The sequence below is a fragment of the Oncorhynchus keta genome, chromosome 15 (assembly GCF_023373465.1).
Source record: "Oncorhynchus keta strain PuntledgeMale-10-30-2019 chromosome 15, Oket_V2, whole genome shotgun sequence".
Classification (NCBI taxonomy): domain Eukaryota; kingdom Metazoa; phylum Chordata; class Actinopteri; order Salmoniformes; family Salmonidae; genus Oncorhynchus; species Oncorhynchus keta.
Genome location: NC_068435.1, coordinates 23,104,665 through 23,125,329, shown reverse-complemented (window position 1 = coordinate 23,125,329; position 20,665 = coordinate 23,104,665). Strand labels below are relative to the sequence as shown.

The 20,665-nt window shown below is 42.4% G+C and overlaps 1 protein-coding gene across 6 annotated transcripts in view; it reads right to left on the bottom strand.

Moving 5' to 3' along the window:
- The window catches only part of LOC118394608 (nuclear receptor coactivator 2-like), a 54,128-nt gene that overhangs the window by 20,620 nt on the left and 12,843 nt on the right, over positions 1–20,665 (bottom strand). For all 6 annotated transcript variants that reach the window (XM_035787979.2, XM_035787978.2, XM_035787982.2 and 3 more), the window contains 8 exons: positions 16,386–16,493; positions 15,679–15,857; positions 9,533–9,636; positions 7,264–7,441; positions 6,128–6,325; positions 5,037–5,138; positions 3,661–3,801; positions 3,394–3,541 (listed from right to left, as the gene is read on the bottom strand). In XM_035787979.2, the coding sequence (XP_035643872.1) occupies positions 3,394–3,541; positions 3,661–3,801; positions 5,037–5,138; positions 6,128–6,325; positions 7,264–7,441; positions 9,533–9,636; positions 15,679–15,857; positions 16,386–16,477 (1,142 nt within the window). In that variant the 5' untranslated portion in view covers positions 16,478–16,493. The remainder of the gene's footprint in view (positions 1–3,393; positions 3,542–3,660; positions 3,802–5,036; positions 5,139–6,127; positions 6,326–7,263; positions 7,442–9,532; positions 9,637–15,678; positions 15,858–16,385; positions 16,494–20,665) is intronic.

The window sequence follows — 20,665 nt, the reverse complement described above, 5'->3', positions numbered from 1 at the left end:
CAGATAAATGGGTGAAACACTGGGGTTGCTTCCGAAATGGCACCCTATTTCCTTGATAGTGCCACTACTTCAGAGTGCACCTCACAGAGCTCTCGTCAAAAGCAGTGCACTATACAGGGAATAGGGTGCCATTTATTAGCTGTGGCAAGGGATGAACTGAGCCACCGTTGTGTGGATGCACCCATAGAAATAGAATCAGTAGAATGGCCCAGGGTCCATGTCAATGGCTGCTGAGGCCCAAACATTGGGGGTTGAACTAGAGCAGGGGTTGTCAACCTTCTTGCCCAGGGACCCCCTCCCAGGCATACCAGTGACCCCAAACATACGTTAGCATTTTTTATGTCATGACTTATCAGGTAAATGATAATTGCGAAGTAATCAACATTTTAAAAAGGAATAGATTTGGAAGATAATGTAGGGGGTGAAAAATAATGACACTATAATTGTAAACAGTAATATTGCCTATTAGCTGGAAAAGTAACTCCAAACATTTTCGATAAGAGCAGCTGTTTAAACAAATGTTAGTCATTTGTCCAATTCAAGAAAGCTTACATACACTACCATTCAAACGTTTGGGATCACTTACAAATGTCCTTGTTTTTGAAAGAAAAGCACATTTTTGTCCATTAAAATAACATCAAAGGGAACAGAAATAAAGTGTATACATTGTTAATGATTATTGTAGCTGGAAACAGCTGATTTTGAATGGAATATCTACATGTGTGTACAGAGGCCCATTATCAGCAAACATCCCTCCTGTTTTCCAATGGCACGTTGTGTTAGCTAATCCAAGTTTATCATTTTAAAAGGCTAATTGATCATTAGAAAACCCTCCTGTTAGCACAGCTGAAAACGGTTGTTCTGAATTAGAAGCAATAAAACTGGCCTTTAGACTAGTTGAGTATCTGGAGCATCAGCAATTGTGGGTTCGATTACAAGCTCAAAATGGCTAGAAATAAAGAACTTTCTTCTGAAACTCATCAGTCTATTCTTGTTCTGAGAAATTAAGGCTATTCCATGAAAGAAATTGCCAAGAAACTGAAGATCCCGTGCAACACTGTGTACACAGAACAGCGCAAACTGGTTCTAACCAGAATAGAATGGAGTCGGAGGCCCCGGTGTCCAACTGAGCAAGAGGACAAGTACATTTGTGTGTCGTGTTTGAGAAACAGACGTCTCACAAGTCCTCAACTGGCAGCTTAATTAAATAGTACCCGCAAAACACCAGTCTCAACGTCAAGTGAAGATGCGACTCTGGGATGCTGTCCTTTTAGGCAGCGTTGCAAAGAAAAATCCATACAGACATGCCAATAAAAAGAAAAGATGGGCAAAAGAACATAGACACTGGACAGAGGAACTCTGCCTAGAAGGACAGCATCCCGGAGTCACCTCTTCACTGTTGACATTGAGACAGGTGTTTTGCGGGTACTATTTAATTAAGCTGCCAGTTGGACTTGAGGAGTCTTTCTTTTTTTTTTTACAGTAGTGCATGTCATATACTCCAGTGAGTGAAATTTACTCCGGTTAGTGTTATTTGAACTACAGTTGAAGTCAGGCGTTTACATACACCTTAGACTAATATATTTATAAACTCAGTTTTTCACAATACCTGACATTTAATCCTAGTAATAATTCCCTGTCTTAGGTCAGTTAGGATCACAACTTTACTTTAAGAATGTGAAATGTCAGAATAATTGTAGAGAGAATTATTTAATTCCGCTTTTATTTCTTTCATCACATTCCCAGTGGGTCAGAAGTTCACATACACTCAATTAGTATTTGGTAGCATTGACTTTAAATTGTTGGGTGAAACGTTTTGGGTATCCTTTCACAAGCTTCCCACAATAAATTGGGTGAATTTTGGCCCATTCCTCCTGACAGAGCTGGTGTAACTGAGTCAGGTTTGTAGGCCTCCTTGCTTGCACACGCTTTTTCAATTCTGCTCACAAATTTTCTATGGGATTGAGGTCAGGGTTTTGTGATGGCCACTCCAATACCTTGACTTTGTTGTCCTTAAGCCATTTTGCCGCAACTTAGGAAGTATGCTTGGGGTCATTGTACATTTGGAAGACCCATTTGACATCAAGCTTTAACTTCCTGACTGATGTCTTGAGATGTTGCTTCAATATATCCACATAATCTTCTTACCCCATGATGCCACCTATTTTGTGAAGTGCACCAGTCCCTCCTGCAGGAAAGCACCCCCACAACATGATGCTGCCACCCCCGTGCTTCACAGTTGGGATGGTGTTCTTCGGCTTGCAAGGTACCCCCTTTTTCCTCCAAACATAACGATGGTCATTATGGCCAAACAGTTCTATTTTGGTTTCATCAGACCAGAGGACATTTCTTTGTCCCCATGTGCAGTACAATCTTTGTCCCCATGTGCAGTTGCAAACCTTAGCCTTGCTTTTTTAATGGCGGTTTTGGAGCAGTGGCTTCTTCCTTGCTGAGCGGCCTTTCAGGTTCTGTCGATATAGGACTCATTTTACTGTGGATATAGATACTTTTGTACCCGTCTCCTCCAGCATCTTCACGATGTCCTTTGCTGTTCTTCTGGGATTGATTTACACTTTTTGCACCAAAGTTTGTTCATCTCTAGGAGACAGAACGCGTCTCCTTCCTGACTGGTATGACAGCTGCATGGTCCCATGGTGTTTATACTTGCGTACTACTGTTTGTACAGATGAACATGGTACCTTCAGGCATTTGGAAATTGCTCCCAAGGATGAACCAGACTTGGAGGTCTACAATTTTAGCTGATTTCTTTTGATTTTCCCCTGATGTCAAGCAAAGAGGCACTGAGTTTGAAGGTAGGCCTTGAAATACATCCACAGGTACACCTCCAATTGACTCCAATTATGTCAATTAGCCAATCAGAAGCTTCTAAAGCCATGACATCATTTTCTGGAATTTTCCAAACTATTTAAAGGCAGTCAATTTAGTGTATGTAAACTTCTGACCCACTGGAATTGTGATACAGTGAATTATAAAATTAAATCATCTGTCTGTAAACAATTGTTGGAAAAATGACTTGTGTCATGCACAAAGTAGAGGTCCTAACCGACTTGCTAAAACTATAGTTTTTTAACAACAAATTTGTGGAGTGGTTGAAAAACGAGTTAATGACTCCAACCTAAGTGAAAGTAAACTTCCGACTTCAACTGTATATTAGGAGTTGTGAAATGAAGCTGACATCATTAGAAATAATATATTCTTATTTTCTACTGTAGATAATAAACAATATTTTGTTAGTTATGTTGTTGCAAGCAATTAGAACTAAAGACAATGAAATAAAAACATTCACATTTTTTATATTTTCATGAAGTACCTCCGTGACACCTGGTTGAATAACCCTGAACTAGAGAGAGGTGGTGTTCAGAGGAGACGTACCTCTGGAGGATGTGGAGGGACATGTAGAGCTGAGGGTCGTTGGTGGCAGGGGAGCGCACCAGCTTGCTCTTGGTGTGAGCCGACACAATGGTACCGTCAGACAGGGAGAAGCGATACAGAGGGCTGAACGCATGGCCCTGTCTCAGGACTGGAGAGAGAGGGATGGAGAGAGTGAGAGATATGGGGGAGAGAGATTTAATGACATGCTTTCAAATTTGGGCATTCATCAACTGAGGATCAAAGGCCTAGAGATCCCGTGAGATGTACCTTCTTGCTGATGCTTTTTGGCAAATGACATCTCCCCGTCGTTCTGCAGGTGGAACATTTGGATACATCTCCTGACCAGGTCCTCCCAGCCTGGCTTCATGGAGGCTCTCAGCAGACTGGTGTCCAGCGACGTGATCTTACCTAAGATTGCAATGCTAAGTTAGTTTCCCCATCTTCAATCAATGAAACTTTATTTTATTAATACATTAGCATGTTGTCACAAAGTGCTTTACAATTACCCTGCCAAAAACCCGAACAGCAAGCAAAGCAGAAAGAAGCGCAATGCTTCATTGCATTGTCTTACGTCAGATCGCGTCACTTCTACGTGACGCTCGTCCCTCAACCCATCTTTCTTGTAGGACGTGGAACTCAGCTCTAAAAATCAAGATTATGCTCATCTGCCTAACACTAGTTCCTAATTCTGAAAATCACTCCGCTCTCGGAAGCTATGACGCACTAGCGATTACGACGAACCATGCTGCAACTAGCAGCCTAGTGCAAGCTTGTTTGAATGGCCATACAGTAGCTAATTTGCCAGCTTGTTGATTAAGTTGTAAGACACCAAAGTTATGGGACTGGTCTCAAAAATCAGCATCTGATAGCTGGAACTGTGCCTCGCTACTTTGTGTCATTTGGCCAATGCGATAACATAGCAGAAAGCAGTCAGCTTTGCTGTAGAACTCGGTGCACTAATCACAACAGGTATCATGAAGACTCTGTGCATTAGCTAGAATTTCACTATGCTTAGTGGGCGTATTCAACATTGAGTATGTGAATTGGCATCGTTACCATTGATTTGAAACCGGTTCAGCCAGCAAGCAGACACATTAGCTAGCCAAATTTTGTGCACATTTTGAATTTCATAAATACTGATTCTACCACCACAAAACACCTCAACTAGACTTGGATTTAGATAGTGAAGAAGTGATCATGAAAAAAAAACGTATATTAGTTAACAGTTTATAGTTTTTGGTAAGATTCACTCTGACTCTTGAGGATGAAAGGGGGTTCTGTGGACGATATCACCTTGGTAACATTTTCAAAAGTTAGGACAGCATATTGCCAGGTCGCAATTGTAAATGAGAACTTGTTCTCAACTTGCCTACCTGGTTAAATAAAGGTGAAATAAAAAATAAAAATTGTAGACCGACTTCTTTTTAGCTATCCCATCAGTACTTGCAAGTTATCAGACAAACGGCCTTCTGACATGAGACAATGGCTTCATTGCGCATAGGCTATTCAACTGGTGTCAGAATTGTGATCCTAATGTAGATTTCAAGCAAACATTGAATGTGAATGATGAAACTCTGATACCCAACCCACAGAGGTGATGAGAATTACTTAGAACAGGTGAATACAGTACAGTTGTCCCCTACCTTGGAGATCCTGCCTGGTGGTAAAGCTCTCGTATGTTGGGAGCATGGGCCTCTCTTTGACAGGAACCCTTCGTGCTACACAGATCAGGCAAGACTGGAAATCTTTACAAAGAGAACCAAAAACAAACATATTAAAAGCTTTACCTAGAAGTAGCCCAAGTTCATGAACATGACCTCCAACTTATCCTCTTGGTTGGAGGCGGTAGGTGATACAACTTGATGTTCAGTTCACACCCTGCCTCAACTCTCCTGGCTACTGTCCTTACTCAATATCAACACATCTCCATTGAATTTGAAACTATGATGCGGTTTCAATGTCAAAATATATTTTTTTTGCAGAATATCTTGGAAGCAGTGGCGGATGGACAGCGGTACTAAAATTAGACAAGACATATTTCCCTGGGAGCTCCAAGGGAAAGGAGGAAGTGACAGACACTAATTAGACGTCCCATGGTCCTCTCTGAGGATGCGTCTGACGGATGACAGGAATCTAAAGGAGGACAGGACACTGGAGAGACGGAGATGAACGGAGAGGAAAGACACCCAACCCCACAGAGCTGTATTCACTAGGAACGAACGGAAACAAACAGCCCGAAAAGAGGAGGGACTACCTGCACATGTCCAATAAGGAAAGCTTATTTTTCCATTGTAAAATGTTTTGCACTAATGAACGCGACCCAAGTCTACGATTTCTGTCCAAACCAAAGCTTCCACACTCCAATATGGCTGACCACAAAGTGTATTCTTGTGATAAACATACTAATAGCATCCAAAATTGGAAAAACTCTAAAACTAATCATTTTAGGAATGTAGAGTGTAGTGCTCTTGAAGAGCACATGTAACATCTGACACAAACATATTAATGTTCCATGTTGGAAGATTTAGTGACATTTACTCAGATAGAAGACATCATTCCAAGAGTTCAGCATTAACCCCTCATGGGAAGACAGGGGAGTGGATAACTGATCATAAAGGTATTTCATGATGACAGTAAACATCCTTTTTCTTTTATTCACCTCTTATGACAATCATTTAATTTTCTTTAGTTTTCAACTCAAGTTTGATTTGATGGTAAACAAATATTTATGTACCTTCTCCCTCCTCTTTGATGGACTTTGGCTCGGACACGGCGAAACACTGCATGGTCTCATACTTCTGCTGCACCTCCTGGTCCTGGGGCTCCTGCTCACCTCCGTCCCAGGGCCCGTGGGGGTTGACCAGCATGCGGCAGTTAAACGTGTGGCTATTCCTGTTGGGATTCTCACTGGACCGCGGTGCTCTGTAGTTCACTAGGGGGCACACACAGTGGGCAAAAGGTCAAAACGATCAACTTACTGTCCCCATTGGCACCGAATATCAAATCCTAATTTCCTGACTCATTCATGACTGACTCATTCACTGGCGATCTAAAACCTTCTTAAAGAAGGTATGACAGCAACCCATGCTTTGGATTTGTTTACCTGGCCACTGTTTCAAATGCTATCTTTTTAGCATTTGTGACACAAATCCAATGCAAGGCAATGGTACCTATATTAGCATTTTCACACTTCATGTTCAACTCAATTAAATTACTTATAGATGATTTAGACAATCGCAAAAGTGTATATATTTGATAAAATGGGTCACAGTGAGTGTGAACATCTCAACTCACCCAGGGACTTGGGCAGCAGTGATGGATTGATAAAGGAGTGAGAGAAAGGTGTAGTATAACTCACCCAGGGACTTGGGCAGCAGTGATGGATTGATAAAGGAGTGAGAGAAAGGTGTAGTATAACTCACCCAGGGACTTGGGCAGCAGTGATGGATTGATAAAGGAGTGAGAGAAAGGTGTAGTATAACTCACCCAGGGACTTGGGCAGCAGTGATGGATTGATAAAGGAGTGAGAGAAAGGTGTAGTATAACTCACCCAGGGACTTGGGCAGCAGTGATGGATTGATAAAGGAGTGAGAGAAAGGTGTAGTATAACTCACCCAGGGACTTGGGCAGCAGTGATGGATTGATAAAGGAGTGAGAGAAAGGTGTAGTATAACTCACCCAGGGACTTGGGCAGCAGTGATGGATTGATAAAGGAGTGAGAGAAAGGTGTAGTATAACTCACCCAGGGACTTGGGCAGCAGTGATGGATTGATAAAGGAGTGAGAGAAAGGTGTAGTATAACTCACCCAGGGACTTGGGCAGCAGTGATGGATTGATAAAGGAGTGAGAGAAAGGTGTAGTATAACTCACCGAGGGACTTGGGCAGAAGGTTCTTGATGAACTCTGCATGGTCTCCTACGTGCAGGACGCTGTAGACACTGGTGTTCATCAGCTCCTCCTGGTTATACTGCAGGTACTGGGTCACGTTCTCCGACACAAACACAATGTTCCCCTCCATGTTCACCACAAAGAAGAACCCATCCAGCGCCTGTGGAGGAAGGCATTGGGAGAAGATGAGGTTTATTAGAAGAAAAAGACTTAACTGATACATACAAGACAGAAATGTGTATTTTGATATACCCAAAAACATCCATTAGGTCAGCAAGGGAGTAGAGGAAGAAGGTTATTAGTGAATTGACAGAAACTGTAGACAGATTATCGATAATGGGAGAAACATCAGCTACCTTTGGTATATTCAGGGTTGTTATCTATTGTGTCCCAAATGATGTTCTATCCCCTATATAGTGCACATCTATGGACCAGAGTCCTGTGAGGCCTGGACAGTAGTGCATAGGGAATAGGGTACCATTTGGGATGCAAGCATGGTGTTGATCCAGGGTCTGGGTTCCAATGGGTTAAGAGGAGATTTATGTGATATCACTGAGCCATTAGCCAAAGTGTTCTTAGAGCCATTACAGTGAGGATACAAAATAGATAGCCATCATCTACAGAATATATATATATATATATATTTTTTTTTTTTTTTTTTTTTAAACACCTGTATGTATCCATTACGAAGAGAAAAGGGCATAAGAAGTTAAGTTCCACACAACATTATAGTCAATTACGGCTGAGCAGCACAAAGCTACCATACTAAAGACATGCTTCGAGATCAAAACATTAGCAGGTAATGATCGCACGTAAAATGGGCTAGCTAACAGCATGTGAAAAGTGAGTCTTAGTTCCAAATGGCACCTTATTTCTTTTATAGTGCACTACTTTTTACCAAGGCCCATAGGCTTCTGGTCCAAAGTAGTGCATGATATATATGGAATAGGATGTCATTTGGGATGCATCGTGGGCTTCTCCATTAAAACATGACGGCACGCAAGTCGGACAGTCAAGTCGGAATATAACCATATAGTATAACCATGCATTACTGCATAGCGAACCGACTCAACTGAGAGCATTGTGTATCAACAGGCTCATCATCCTCAGTGAACTAAATAGCTTAGAGAAAAATAAGTCTCAGCCAGAGACAGTGTGTGTGTGTGTGTCTCTCTCTCTTAGGACGGGAGAGTGTATGCAAGACAGCTAGGCCATTAAATGCATTCCCTGAGCCTAAGCCTGTAATCGCTTATTCTGGCCTGGCAACAATTCACTGTCATATTAGTGGGTTTGGGTTGTACACAATGTAACTAAAATGCAATGACAAATGGGCCAAACTAGGGTAAAACTATGCTTGAAACACTAACATGATTAAAATAGGAATACTCTTCCTCTATCAACGTGCTTTAGCCATGGTGCTACAACAGCTATTCTGTGTGCAATAGAAAACACAGTTGGAACTCCACATAGACAGAAACGGGTTTTAAAAGCTATGATTTCGGGTAAATCGCCTGTCCTCTTGGCAGCTACAGAGAGGTTTCTCAGAGTTTGCTTTATGGCCCATGGTTGGTTACCGCCAGGACTGATGAGTAATCCTCTCCTCCACCACGTCAGCAGCCCGGCTGTGAATTGTCCCTGCTCCCAACCTGCACCACTTCAAACAGCGCGAACAACCGGCCGCAGCAGTTATATTTAGAGTCTACTGTGTCAATGCCATGACGTAGGCCATTTCAAATGGCACCCTATTCACTATGTGGGGAATAGGGTGCCATTTGGGACGCAAACACTGTCTGAATGCAGAAGCGTATGAGCCAGAGGGAGAATAAATACCCACTGACAACAGATTAGACAGAACTGGAGAATAACACTGGCAGCCACTCGCTGATTACCACTTTTCCTGCTTATAGATAGAGGGACCCCTCTGTCTGTCGTCAAATGAGGACCAGGCTAGTGCATTGGTGAACAACTTGTCCTGACAAAGACCCAGTTTTGAGTCGAAATGTTGTCTCATTACACATTTTGGGAGCATTATACCAGTGTGAGGATTTACTTTTTGTTCTATTGTGCATTACCAAACTTGCAGGGCCGTTAGTTACAACCCTATGCAGGGGGAGTTATACAACCCTACATATTTTAAATGTGTCGATTTCACAAGTACTGCTAATCATGTGACTTGTGTGTGTTCAAGGTAAAGGATCACATGATCCAAAGTGAGTCAGTGTTGTGAATAGTGTGCATTGCTCACACCCACCTCGAGCATCATTGGTCCAAGAGCGTCTTTGTCAATAACACTTTGGCCTGTTGACGAGACGTGTGCTTTCTGTACCTCCTCTGCATTGGTAGTAGTTGTTTTCTCTGCAGGGTTGGAGAGAGGGGAGGGAGAGAGTGAGAGGGGAGAGGGAGGTTGTTAGACATGTTTCACTAGTTAACATGTAATCACGTCAGCCCCAGCACAGCCATTGCAAAGGGAGAGTTGTGTTGAAAGAAAGCATGACTAGTTAAATATACCACAGTCTAAACAAAAATCCTGAGATGGGAGGATCAAAAAGACAATGAGAATAATTTGTCATTCAAACTAACAGAATCCTGTCAACAGAACATTATTATTATTTTTTTAAATAAGTGGTTTGTGTGGGTGCTGATTAATTTCTAGGAAGCACTCATTTGACCAACCCTGAGAATGATTTACAACAAGTTGTTGTGTTAATATTATTTAGTCTGGGACAACTGATAATCATTAGCAACATAATTTCCCATAAAAAAAAGTTTTAAAAAAAAATAAAAATGAAAAAAAGTCTCCCACAGTCTATACCTAGCCAAGTGCAAACAGTAAACCACCATACTGTTGATGTACTTGGGAATGTGTGTGTTGACTTAAATACCAGTGTGCATCATTGAATGTTTGGATATTGTATTAATGCCTCAATAGGCCCGTCCGTCCCATCCAGTCATCCTCCCCTCCGGAGCTCCTCTTCCCCCCTCCCATATTTCTCCCTTTCTCTCCCTCGTACTGTGGTGTCATTGGTTGGTGCCACTAGAGTCAAGCTGTCCTCTGTCTGTCCTGTCTGCCTCAATAGGGTACATAGCTGACATTCCTGTCCACCAACTACCACTACATTAACTGTAGCAAAAATATTACAATCTTTGATTAATTCTCAGCTAAGATCTTTTTGAACTACAAATTGGTATTCTAAACTCAGGGGTAGAAGTAACAAATTACAACTACTCACGTTCCTGTAATTGAATAGCTTTTCTGTGTACTTTCAAAACCATCCATTACAGAGTACAATCTATTTTTTAAAAAAGGATACACATCATGGCAAGCATAAAGTTTGCACTTTTTGTAGCAGCTAGAACTGTTCACTTGTTTGTCAGTGACAAGTAACATGACCAGATGGACCAATACAATTCCATTTCACGCATTGCGCCAAAACGGCCCAATCACAGCTGTGTATGCAAACCAAATGAAGATCCATAGCAGGATTTTCTAGCAGTAAAAACAAAATTAGCCATGTGCCATGAAAAAAAAAGGTTTCCTAATCAACTTCAAAAATAAATGGAGCCTAACGAGATTGAGCAGGTTCAGGAGACAACACACTGAGACCAAGCCAGTGGCCGGGTCTTCTGAAGACCATGAGGAAGGAAATCCCTGGCCGAATCTCAAAGAACACTTCAGCTTCAAACAGAGAACAAGGTGTATTTATGGAATCTTAAGCTCTGCTTACCAAACATGTTGGAGGTGGCTGCCTACAAAAACTCTGTCAAACTTGAGGAAACATGTAATGGTACGAAAAGTAAAGTCCTAAATATATGTTATCGCCATGGATGGCGTTTGTTATGTGAACTATGTAGCTAACAAAGTGTTGCTACTAGCCAGTTGCATTCAATCTGTAGCATAATGCTAATGTTAGCTAGCTCATCCTGTTGCTAACTAGTTAAAAGCTAGACCTGACCAACATCTTTACACAGCTGAAGGAACTATAAGCTGTAGAGCGGGCTACTACCGCATTGACATTATGGTAGCTAGTAACCTCAGCAAAAAATAAATAAAACGTCCCTTTTTCAGGACCCTGTCTTTCAAAGATAATTTGTAAAAATCCCCAAAACTTCATAGATCTTCATTGTAAAGGCTTTAAACACAGTTTCCCATGCGTGTTCATTGAACCATAAACAATTAATGAACATGCACCTGTGGAACGGTCGTTAAGACACTAACAGCTTACAGACGGTAGGCAATTAAGGTCACAGTTATGAAAACGTAGGACACTAAAAGAGGCCTTTCTACTGACTCTGAAAAACACCAAAAGAAAAATGCCCAGGGTCCCTGCTCATCTGCGTGAATGTGCCGTATGCCTCCTTGCAGCATGCCTGAGGACTGCAGATGTGGCCAGGGCAATAAATTGCAATGTCCGTACTGTGAGACGCCCAAAAGAGCACTACAGGGAGACGGGATGGACAGCTGATCGTCCTCGCAGTAGCAGACCACGTGTAACACCTGCACAGGATTGGTACACCCGAACATCACACATGCAGGACAGGTACAGGAAGGCAACAACAACTACCCGAGTTACACCAGGAACGCACACTCTCTCCATTAGTGCTCAGAATCTCCGCAATAGGCTGAGAGAGGCTGGACTGAGGGCTTGTATAGGCTTTTTCTAAGGCAGGTCCTCACCAGACATCACCGGCAACAATGTCACCTATGGGCACAAACCCACCGTCGCTGGACCAGACAGGTCTGGCAAAAAGTCCTCTTCAATGACGAGTCACGGTTTTGTCTCACCAGGGGTGATAGTCAGATTTGCGTTTATCATCAAAGGAATGAGCGTTACGAGGCCTGTACTCTGGAGCAGGATCGATTTGGAGGTGGAGGGTCCGTCATGGTCTGAGGCGGTGTGTCACATCGGACTGAGCTTGTTGTCGTTGCAGGCACTCTCAGCGCTGTGCATTACAGGGAAGACGTCCTCCTCCCTGATGTGGTACCCTTCCTGCAGGCTCATCCTGACATGACCCTCCAGCATGACAATGCCACCAGCCACACGAGTCCAATCTGTGCTTTATTTCCTGCAAGACAAGAATGTCAATGTTCTGCCATGGCCAGCGAAGAGCCCAGATCTCAATCCCATTGAGCACGTCTGGGACCTGTTGGATTGGAGGGTGAAGGCTAGGGCCATTCGCCACAGAAATGTCAGAGAACTTGCAGGTGGAAGAGGGGGTAACATCTCACAGCATGAACTGGCAAATCTGGTGCAGTCCGCCTCCCGGGTGGCGCAGTGCTAGATGTGCCACTAGAGACTCTGGGTTCGGGCACAGGCTGTCGCGGGAGGCCCATGGGGCGGCACACAATTGGCCTAGCGTTGGCCAGGTTAGGGAGGGTTTGGCCGGTAGGGAAATCCTTGTCTCATCGCGTACTAGCGACTCCTGTGGCGGGCCGGGTGCATGCTAACCAAGGTTGCCAGGTGCACGGTGTTTCCTCCGACACATTGGTGTGGTTGGCTTCCGGGTTGGATGGCGCTGTGTTAAGAAGCAGTGCGGCTTGGTTGGGTTGTGTATCGGAGGACGCATGACTTTCAACCTTCGTCTCTCTCAAGCCCGTACGGGAGTTGTAGCGATGAGACAAGATAGTAGCTACTAAACAATTGGATACCACGAAATTGGGGAGGAAAAGGGGTCAAATGTACAAAAAAAAGGTTCTACTTGACTCAAGATTCCATGATGGCAGAATAGACGGATGCACGGTTAATACAATTTTACAACACATTTCTTGGTAGCCCAAAAAATATTACTATCAGGTTGTAAATCACAGCTGGCCTTGTACATCGTTTGCTGCCTCCACCCAGTCAGTAAGCACGGTTGGTTTCAATGACAAAAATGGATGAATGTAAGTAAGGCAGAGATTGATTTTATTGACAAACTAGCAAGGGCAATAATCACAAGTCAGTTATACCATGGCTAATAAGCTAGTATATCCATTTATCTAGCAAGCTAAAAACCCGGAGCCTAACATTAGCTAGCTCCTGGGAGGATGTCATGTCATCAAAAGAGTGGGTGAGTGACCGACGCACCCCCCTCATATTATTTTCCGTGGCCACAGCTAGAGATACAGGTGTCACTTGGTTAGCAAGGAAGAAATGTGAATCGCTTTTCTAGATAGCCATTCTAAACTTGATCGACTGTTCTTCAGTTAGCATCTCTTGCATTCGTAAATTCACTCTGGATATCTACTCCAATTTCAGAGCACTGGGTTTATTTCAAGGCCTGAGTGTGCCAGAACGCAAAATAACTGAGTAATATAGGAATGCGCAAAACCTGCTGAATATGACCGGTGTCAGTAAACGTTGGCAAAACAAAAAGTCATTGCCAGTGTTGCCAGCAGCACAGTTAGTCACTATCGCTCTAGATAACATGTAGAGCCAGCCTAACCAACTCTGCTGGGGTGGCAGGTAGCCTAGTGGTTAGAGCGTTGGGCCAGTAACCGAAAGGTTGCAAGATCAAATCCCCGAGCTGACAAGGTCTGTCGTTCTGCCCCTGAACAAGGCACTGTTCCTAGGCCGTCTTCGTAAATAATGATTTGTTCTTAACCTGACTTGCTTAGTTAGTTATAGTGGTCCTTCTGTAGAGCATGGCGCTTGTAACGCCAGGGTAGTGGGTTCGATTCCCGGGACCACCCATACGTAGAATGTATGCACACAAAAGCGTCTGCTAAATGGCATATATTATTATTATTATTATTATATTATAGGAGGTTAAGGATAGGTTAGGAGGTAAAAAAAACAACAAAAAAAACACCATCCAAACCTTGAAGCAAGGTTTGCTGCAGGAGAGACTGGTGCACTTCCTCCATCATGAGGAAGAAAATTATGTGGATGTATTGAAGAAACATCTCATGACATCAGTCAGGAAATGGGTCTTCCAAAGTTGTGGCAAAATGGCTTAAGAACAACAAAGTCAAGGTATTGGAGTGGCCATCACAAAGCCCGGAGCTCAATCCCATAGAAAATGTGTGGGCAAAACTGAAATGTTGCTTCAATATATACACAGAATTTTCCTCCTCTTTTGTGAAGTGCACCAGACAATGACGGCCACGGAACAGTGCCTTGTTCAGAACGACAGATTTGTTTTACCTTGTCAGCTCGGGGATTTGATCATGCAACCTTTCGGTTACTAGTCCAACGCTCTAACCACTAGGCTAGAAGCCTCCCCCTTTTTCTCCAAACATGACGATGGTCATTATTGCCAAACAGTTCCATTTTTGTTTCATCAGAACATAGGACATTTCTCCAAAAAGTATTATATTTGTCCCCATATGCAGTTGCAAACCATAGTCTGGCTTTTTTTATGACAGTTTTGGAGCAGTTGCTTCTTCCTTGCTGAGCGGACGTTCAGGTTATGTCAATATAGGACTCGTTTTACTGTGGATATAGATACTTTTGTACCCATTTTCTCCAGCATCGTCACCAGGTCCTTTGCTGTTGTTCTGGGATTGATTTGCACCAAAGTACGTTCATCTCTAGGAGACAGAACGCGTCTCCTTCCTGAGTGGTATGACGGCTGCGTGATCCCATGGTGTTTATACTTGCGTACTATGAACGTGGTACCTTCAGACATTTGGAAAAAAATATTCTGTGGTCTTGGCTGATTTATTTTCTGTCAAGCAAAGAGGCACTGAGTTTGAAGCTAGGCCTTGAAATAAATCCACATATACACCTCCAATTGACTCAAATGTATCAATTAGCCTAACAGAAGCTTCTAAAGCCATGACAATTTTCTGGAATTTTCCAGGCACATTCAACTTAAACTTCTGACCCACTGGAATTGTGAATTACAAGTAGTGAACTACAAGTGCAATAATCTGTCTGTAAATAATTGTTGGAAAAATTACTTGTGTCCTGCACAAAGTAGATGTCCTAAAAGACTTCTCGAAACTATAGTTTGTTAACAAGAAATTTGTGGAGTTGTTGCAAAACGAGTTATTGACTCCAACCTAAGTGTATGTAAACTTCCGACTTCAACTGCATAATTAATACAGTAGGCCGTCTCTCTCCTAGTTTCCTCTGAGTCTTACATCACATTGCTCATCATTATATAATCCAGTCAGTGAATAACAGCCTGCTTTTCATTATCATCAAGAAGAGGGTCTCATCTGATCTTCCACTGTGTGTGCGTGCGCGCGCATCTGCTCGGCTGTTGTCTGCCCTTCAAGCAGACACACACACAAACGCAGCTGGCTGAAATACACGCGCAGTCCTGCTCACTCACACACACATGAAATGTACATTAAGTGTGGTATTTTGAAGAAAGCAAGTGATTGTTGTGACAGAGGAATGTGTGTGCTTACAATGGAGGGGAATTAACTCAATATTAGAAAAGGGTCAATAAAGTCAAATAAAGCCTTACCCTGCTCTTTTATTTGACGAATCTGCTTCACAGTTTCTTTCAAGATTGCACATTTGTCCGGCTTGACATTGAAGTTGAAGTTGTCAATGTCATTGATGTTTGCAAAGATCAACTCCGCCAGTTCTTCAATGTATTTGTTTTCATGCTCCCGGTTTGGTTTTTCCATGCTCCTCTTGGGGCTGTGGAGACAGAGACCGAGGTAAGACAACCAACAACCCAGGACAAGTGAACAATACTGATTAGGAAAAATACTTTCACAGCAATATGTGTGGTGTCTTTTTATCAAAACTTAAGCAAGCAATTTAGATAGCCTATACATGTACTTAAGATTAATAGATGGCAAGAAAGAAAAAAACATGTAATTCTGTATTCTGTCATTGCACGATGGCACACTATTCTCTACAAAGTGCAATTATTTTGATCACGTTCTGATCAAAACTAGTGCACTAAATAGGGAATAGGGTGCCATTTTGAATGGCGACATGCTCTCCGTATGACCGGTGTATAACCTGACTGCTGAATGACCTTCTAGAGCTTTACAACGGAAATGGATCCATAACTACGTTTGTGTTGAGGCGTAGGTGTGCGCGCACATATTGGAGAGGGATCTGTAAGATCCCTAATTAAAAGTAGTGCACTATATAGGGGGAATAGGATGCCATTTGCGACGCATACTATGGTTGTGTGTGTTTGACAGCTGATCTTACCTGGGCCCCAGGAGATCCGGGCCACATTCTTTCCGCTTCAGAGACTCTCCCCTGGCAGCAGGGTCGGGGGTGTTGTCCCCCGCACTACTCATCTTCAGCAAATACCAACTACAGAAAGAGAGAGCAGAAGACACCATTAAGGCTCAAGCCTGACGAAGACCTTCAGGTTGAAACGTTGCAATAAACCGCTGGAGCATTAATCAGTATACTTGTATCTACAAATTAGAGGTAGACCGATTAATCGGAATGGGCGATTAATTAGGGCCGATTTCAAGTTTTCATAAATCGGAAATCTGTATTTTTGGGCGCCGATTTTTATACCTTTATTTAACTAGGCAAGTCAGTTAAGAACACATTCTTATTTTCTATGACGACCTAGGAACGGTGGGTTAACGGCCTTGACAGATTTTCACCTTGTCAGCACAGTGGATCCAATCTTGCAACCGTACAGTTAACTAGTCCAACGCTCTAACCATTGCACTCCAAAAGGAGCCTGCCTGTTACGCGAATGCAGTAGAAGCCAAGGTAAATTGCTAGCTGGCATTAAACTTATCTTGTAAAAAACAATCAATCATACTCATTAGTTATAACTACTAATCCAGTTTAGCAGGCAATATTAACCAGGTGAAATTGTGTAATTTCTCTTGCGTTCATTGCACGCAGAGTCAGGGTATATGCAACCGTTTGGGATGCCTGGCTCATTGCGAACTAATTTGCCAGGATTTTACGTAATTATGACATAACATTGAAGGTTGTGCAATGGAATAAGAACATTTAGACTTAGGGATGCCACCCGTTAGATAAAATACCTAACGGTTCTGTATTTCACTGAAATAGTAAACGTTTTGTTTTCGAAATGATCGTTTCTGGATTCGACCATATTAATGACCAAAGGCTCGTATTTCTGTGTGTTATTATGTTATAATTAAGTCTGATTTGATAGAGCAGTCTGACTGAGCAGCAGCAGACTCGTAATCATTCATTCAAACAGCACTTTTGTGCATTTTGCCAGCAGCTCTTCACAAGCACAGCGCTGTTTAAGCCTATCAGCCTAATGGCTGGTGTAACCAATGTGAAATGGCTAGCTAGTTAGCTGGGTGTGCGCTAATACCATTTCAAACATCACTCGCTTTTAGATTTGGAGTAGTTATTCCCCTTGCGCTGCAAGGGCCTTGGCTTTTGTGGAACGATGGGTAACGATGCTTTGAGTGTGGCTGTTGTCAATGTGTTCCTGGTTCGAGCCCAGGTAGGGGCCATTTGAAATACAAATGGTAGAGAGAGAAATAGTCCTATAAATACTATATTAACCACAACCTAAAACCTCTTACCTTGGAATATTGTTAAAAGGAACCACCAACTTTCATATGTTCATGTTCTGAGCAAGGAACTTAACTTAAACGTTAGCTTTTTTACATGACACACATTTTTACACGGCACATACATGGCACATATTGCATATTGGCACATATTACTTTCTTCTCCAACACTTTGTTTTTGCACTACTTAAACCAAATTGAACATGTTTCATTATTTATTCTAGGCTAAATTGATTTTATTGATGTATTATACTAAAGTTAAAATAAGTGTTAATTCAGTATTGTTGTAATAGTCATTATTACAAATAAATAAATAATAAAATATTGGCCGATTAATCGGTATCGGCTTTTGGGTCCTCCAATAAATCGGTATCGGCGTTGAAAAATCATAAATCGGTCAACCTCTACTACCAATATTTTATCCATTCATTTTTTTCTACCCTAGCACCTGCAAGTTACTGGATGTCTGTACAATACATTTGAAACAAAGATGCCTTTTAGGACAATGAGCAACCCAGAGACTAGCTACATCATTAATTACTTGCTACTTTTATCTCTTAGCCGCATTTTTTAAAACTGCACTGTCGGTTAGGGGCTCGTAAGTAAGCATTTCACTGTAAGGTCTACCTGTTGTATTCGGCACATGTGACTAATAAAATTTGATCATGCCGTTAAAATTGAATTGGAGATGTTGTGGATCATCATTGTACTCACAAAATGTGTTGACAGCAGCTAGTGAACCTATGAGAGACTGAGATGGGTGTTAATCATGACTGTCAGCCACAGATCTAGTACACGGCATCCCACAATAAGCTACATTGTGTGGGAAGGCTAATTGTAAGAGGTGTCAATGTTTACCTCAACATAAGGCAATTTGTGTGGCTGTGTTATAGCATGGGCTTCGGTTTAACATGTCTCTCATCAAATCCAAGCAGAAGGTGGAAGACCCGAGTGTATGACCACCGTGTGTTTCTGCTGCATTTGCAGCCGAGGTACCCCTCCCCCCACTAGTCTGTTTGTCCAAGACCCTTCCCCGGTCAATGCTCTGTTTGTCCATTACAGAAAGTAATGCCGCATTTCCACCAGTGTTTTACCCAAAATGCTCAGCTTCCATCTACCCAGGCCGGCACCCGTATCTCACTGGGCCATGGCTCTGGTGCATCTACTTTCACTTGAGGCCAAAGCCAGGCCACTGGTTCTTGTTCAGCCTGCATTTACATTACTAATGGCTGACTGAATTAACACCTTCTCACAAAGCAACTGTTTTGATTATGCAGAGGTTGTTGATTCTGCTCTTCACAAGTCCTCACTGTCAGCTCTAGCTATGGAAACAATTTCCCTAGTATAGTATATACACTGGTGCAACACTGGTGTTACAGTCAAAAAGCAGCATAAGAGCACCTCTTAAAGGGTGTATAACCAGGCCAGACCGAACAATATTGGAGCCTTCACCCTGCCTGCATCCCACATTGCACCCAATTCCCTTTATAGTAGAGTACTTTGACCAGGGCTCTGGTCAAAAGCAGTGCACTTTAAAGGGAATAGGGTGCAATTTGGGACAAAGCACCTTAGTAGTCCAAACAGAACTATTTCCTTGTACCCAGTATGTGTGGATGGCAACTAGGCTGACATTCAGGTCCTGCATTGGCTAATACTTGAAAAGTAACAATAAGAGATCTGTCAACAACAAGGGGCTGTGAACTATTGGTTTGTTCAGATCTCCATTTGCTTTTGCTGAAGCAGTAGCTATTCTTCTTGGAGTCCACACAAATACATGAAACAACAGTGGTACACAGAGACAAGAACAGTCACGCAAATAACTCTTAAAAACAGAGGCTAATCACAACAACTGATCTGAATAGACAGATTCCCGTGGCCTCATTCAACATGGAACTGCTTTAGCCAGAATGATGGTTATAAGCAAAACGCATCACAGATTTGACTAAATATGAATATACACTTCTACGATGATCTGTATCTACCCGGGGGACAATTTAAATAAATTAATCATAATAAATACCCCAATTCCTGAATAAATATATCCCAAATGAAAACAGCAAAAGCATATTATGTACAGTGAGGTTTCATTACATATGCGACAGTGTGGCCACCTAGCTGGTCTTTAGGGCAGTGGTGGTGTCAGCTAGCCTAGCATTGAGCTGATCTGCTGGTGGAGCAGCAGACTAAATTACTAACAGGACAGCACATCACCTGACCATTACATAACACACAGCCGGGACCTGCCACTGAGCAGATGAGAGGAGTAGAGGGCCGGCTGGAGCAAATCTCCCTGCTCATCTAAATGAATAATCAGCCCACAGATCCTTACTGAGAGTACAATGGCCCCATTCGATCAGAAGGATGAGAGAGAGGAGGGGAGTGGGAGGAGTCTCAATCTACTTCTTTCATGTATGCATGCTTAGCAAATTTATACAGGAAGGAATCATTAGGGCTAGTCACTTGATCAGTTAAATATATGAGAGAGAGAGAGCTTATCAAAGCTCTCATGAAAGGAAACAGATCATACAATCATCTTGAGACGTAGTGATTATGGCAATCAACATGTCCATGTTAAACCATGCAGGGAAACAGGTTTCCTTGCTCACATTGATGGGTAATTAATTACAAGACATTCTCACTGTAAAGCTTCAACTGATTGGGTATAAATGTAAAGCTGTACTGTAGGCATTAGATAACAGTGAGAATATTGAAGACATCAGCCACTGTCCCATTTAGACTGTAGCACTTTCCGTGGTGCTGAGAAAAGTAGCTTTGAGTTTAAAGTCAGAGCAGGTGTTTGGGAGAATATAATATTATGTAATAGAACGCTATATAGCCTACCCTGTGAAACAGCCTCTGATCCTGATGAAGAGACAACAAGAGATGCCCTCCTAAAGGTAATGGTAGTACAATACAACAGAGGCATGGTCACACATGACTCTCAGTAAACAAAGCCCTATAGGT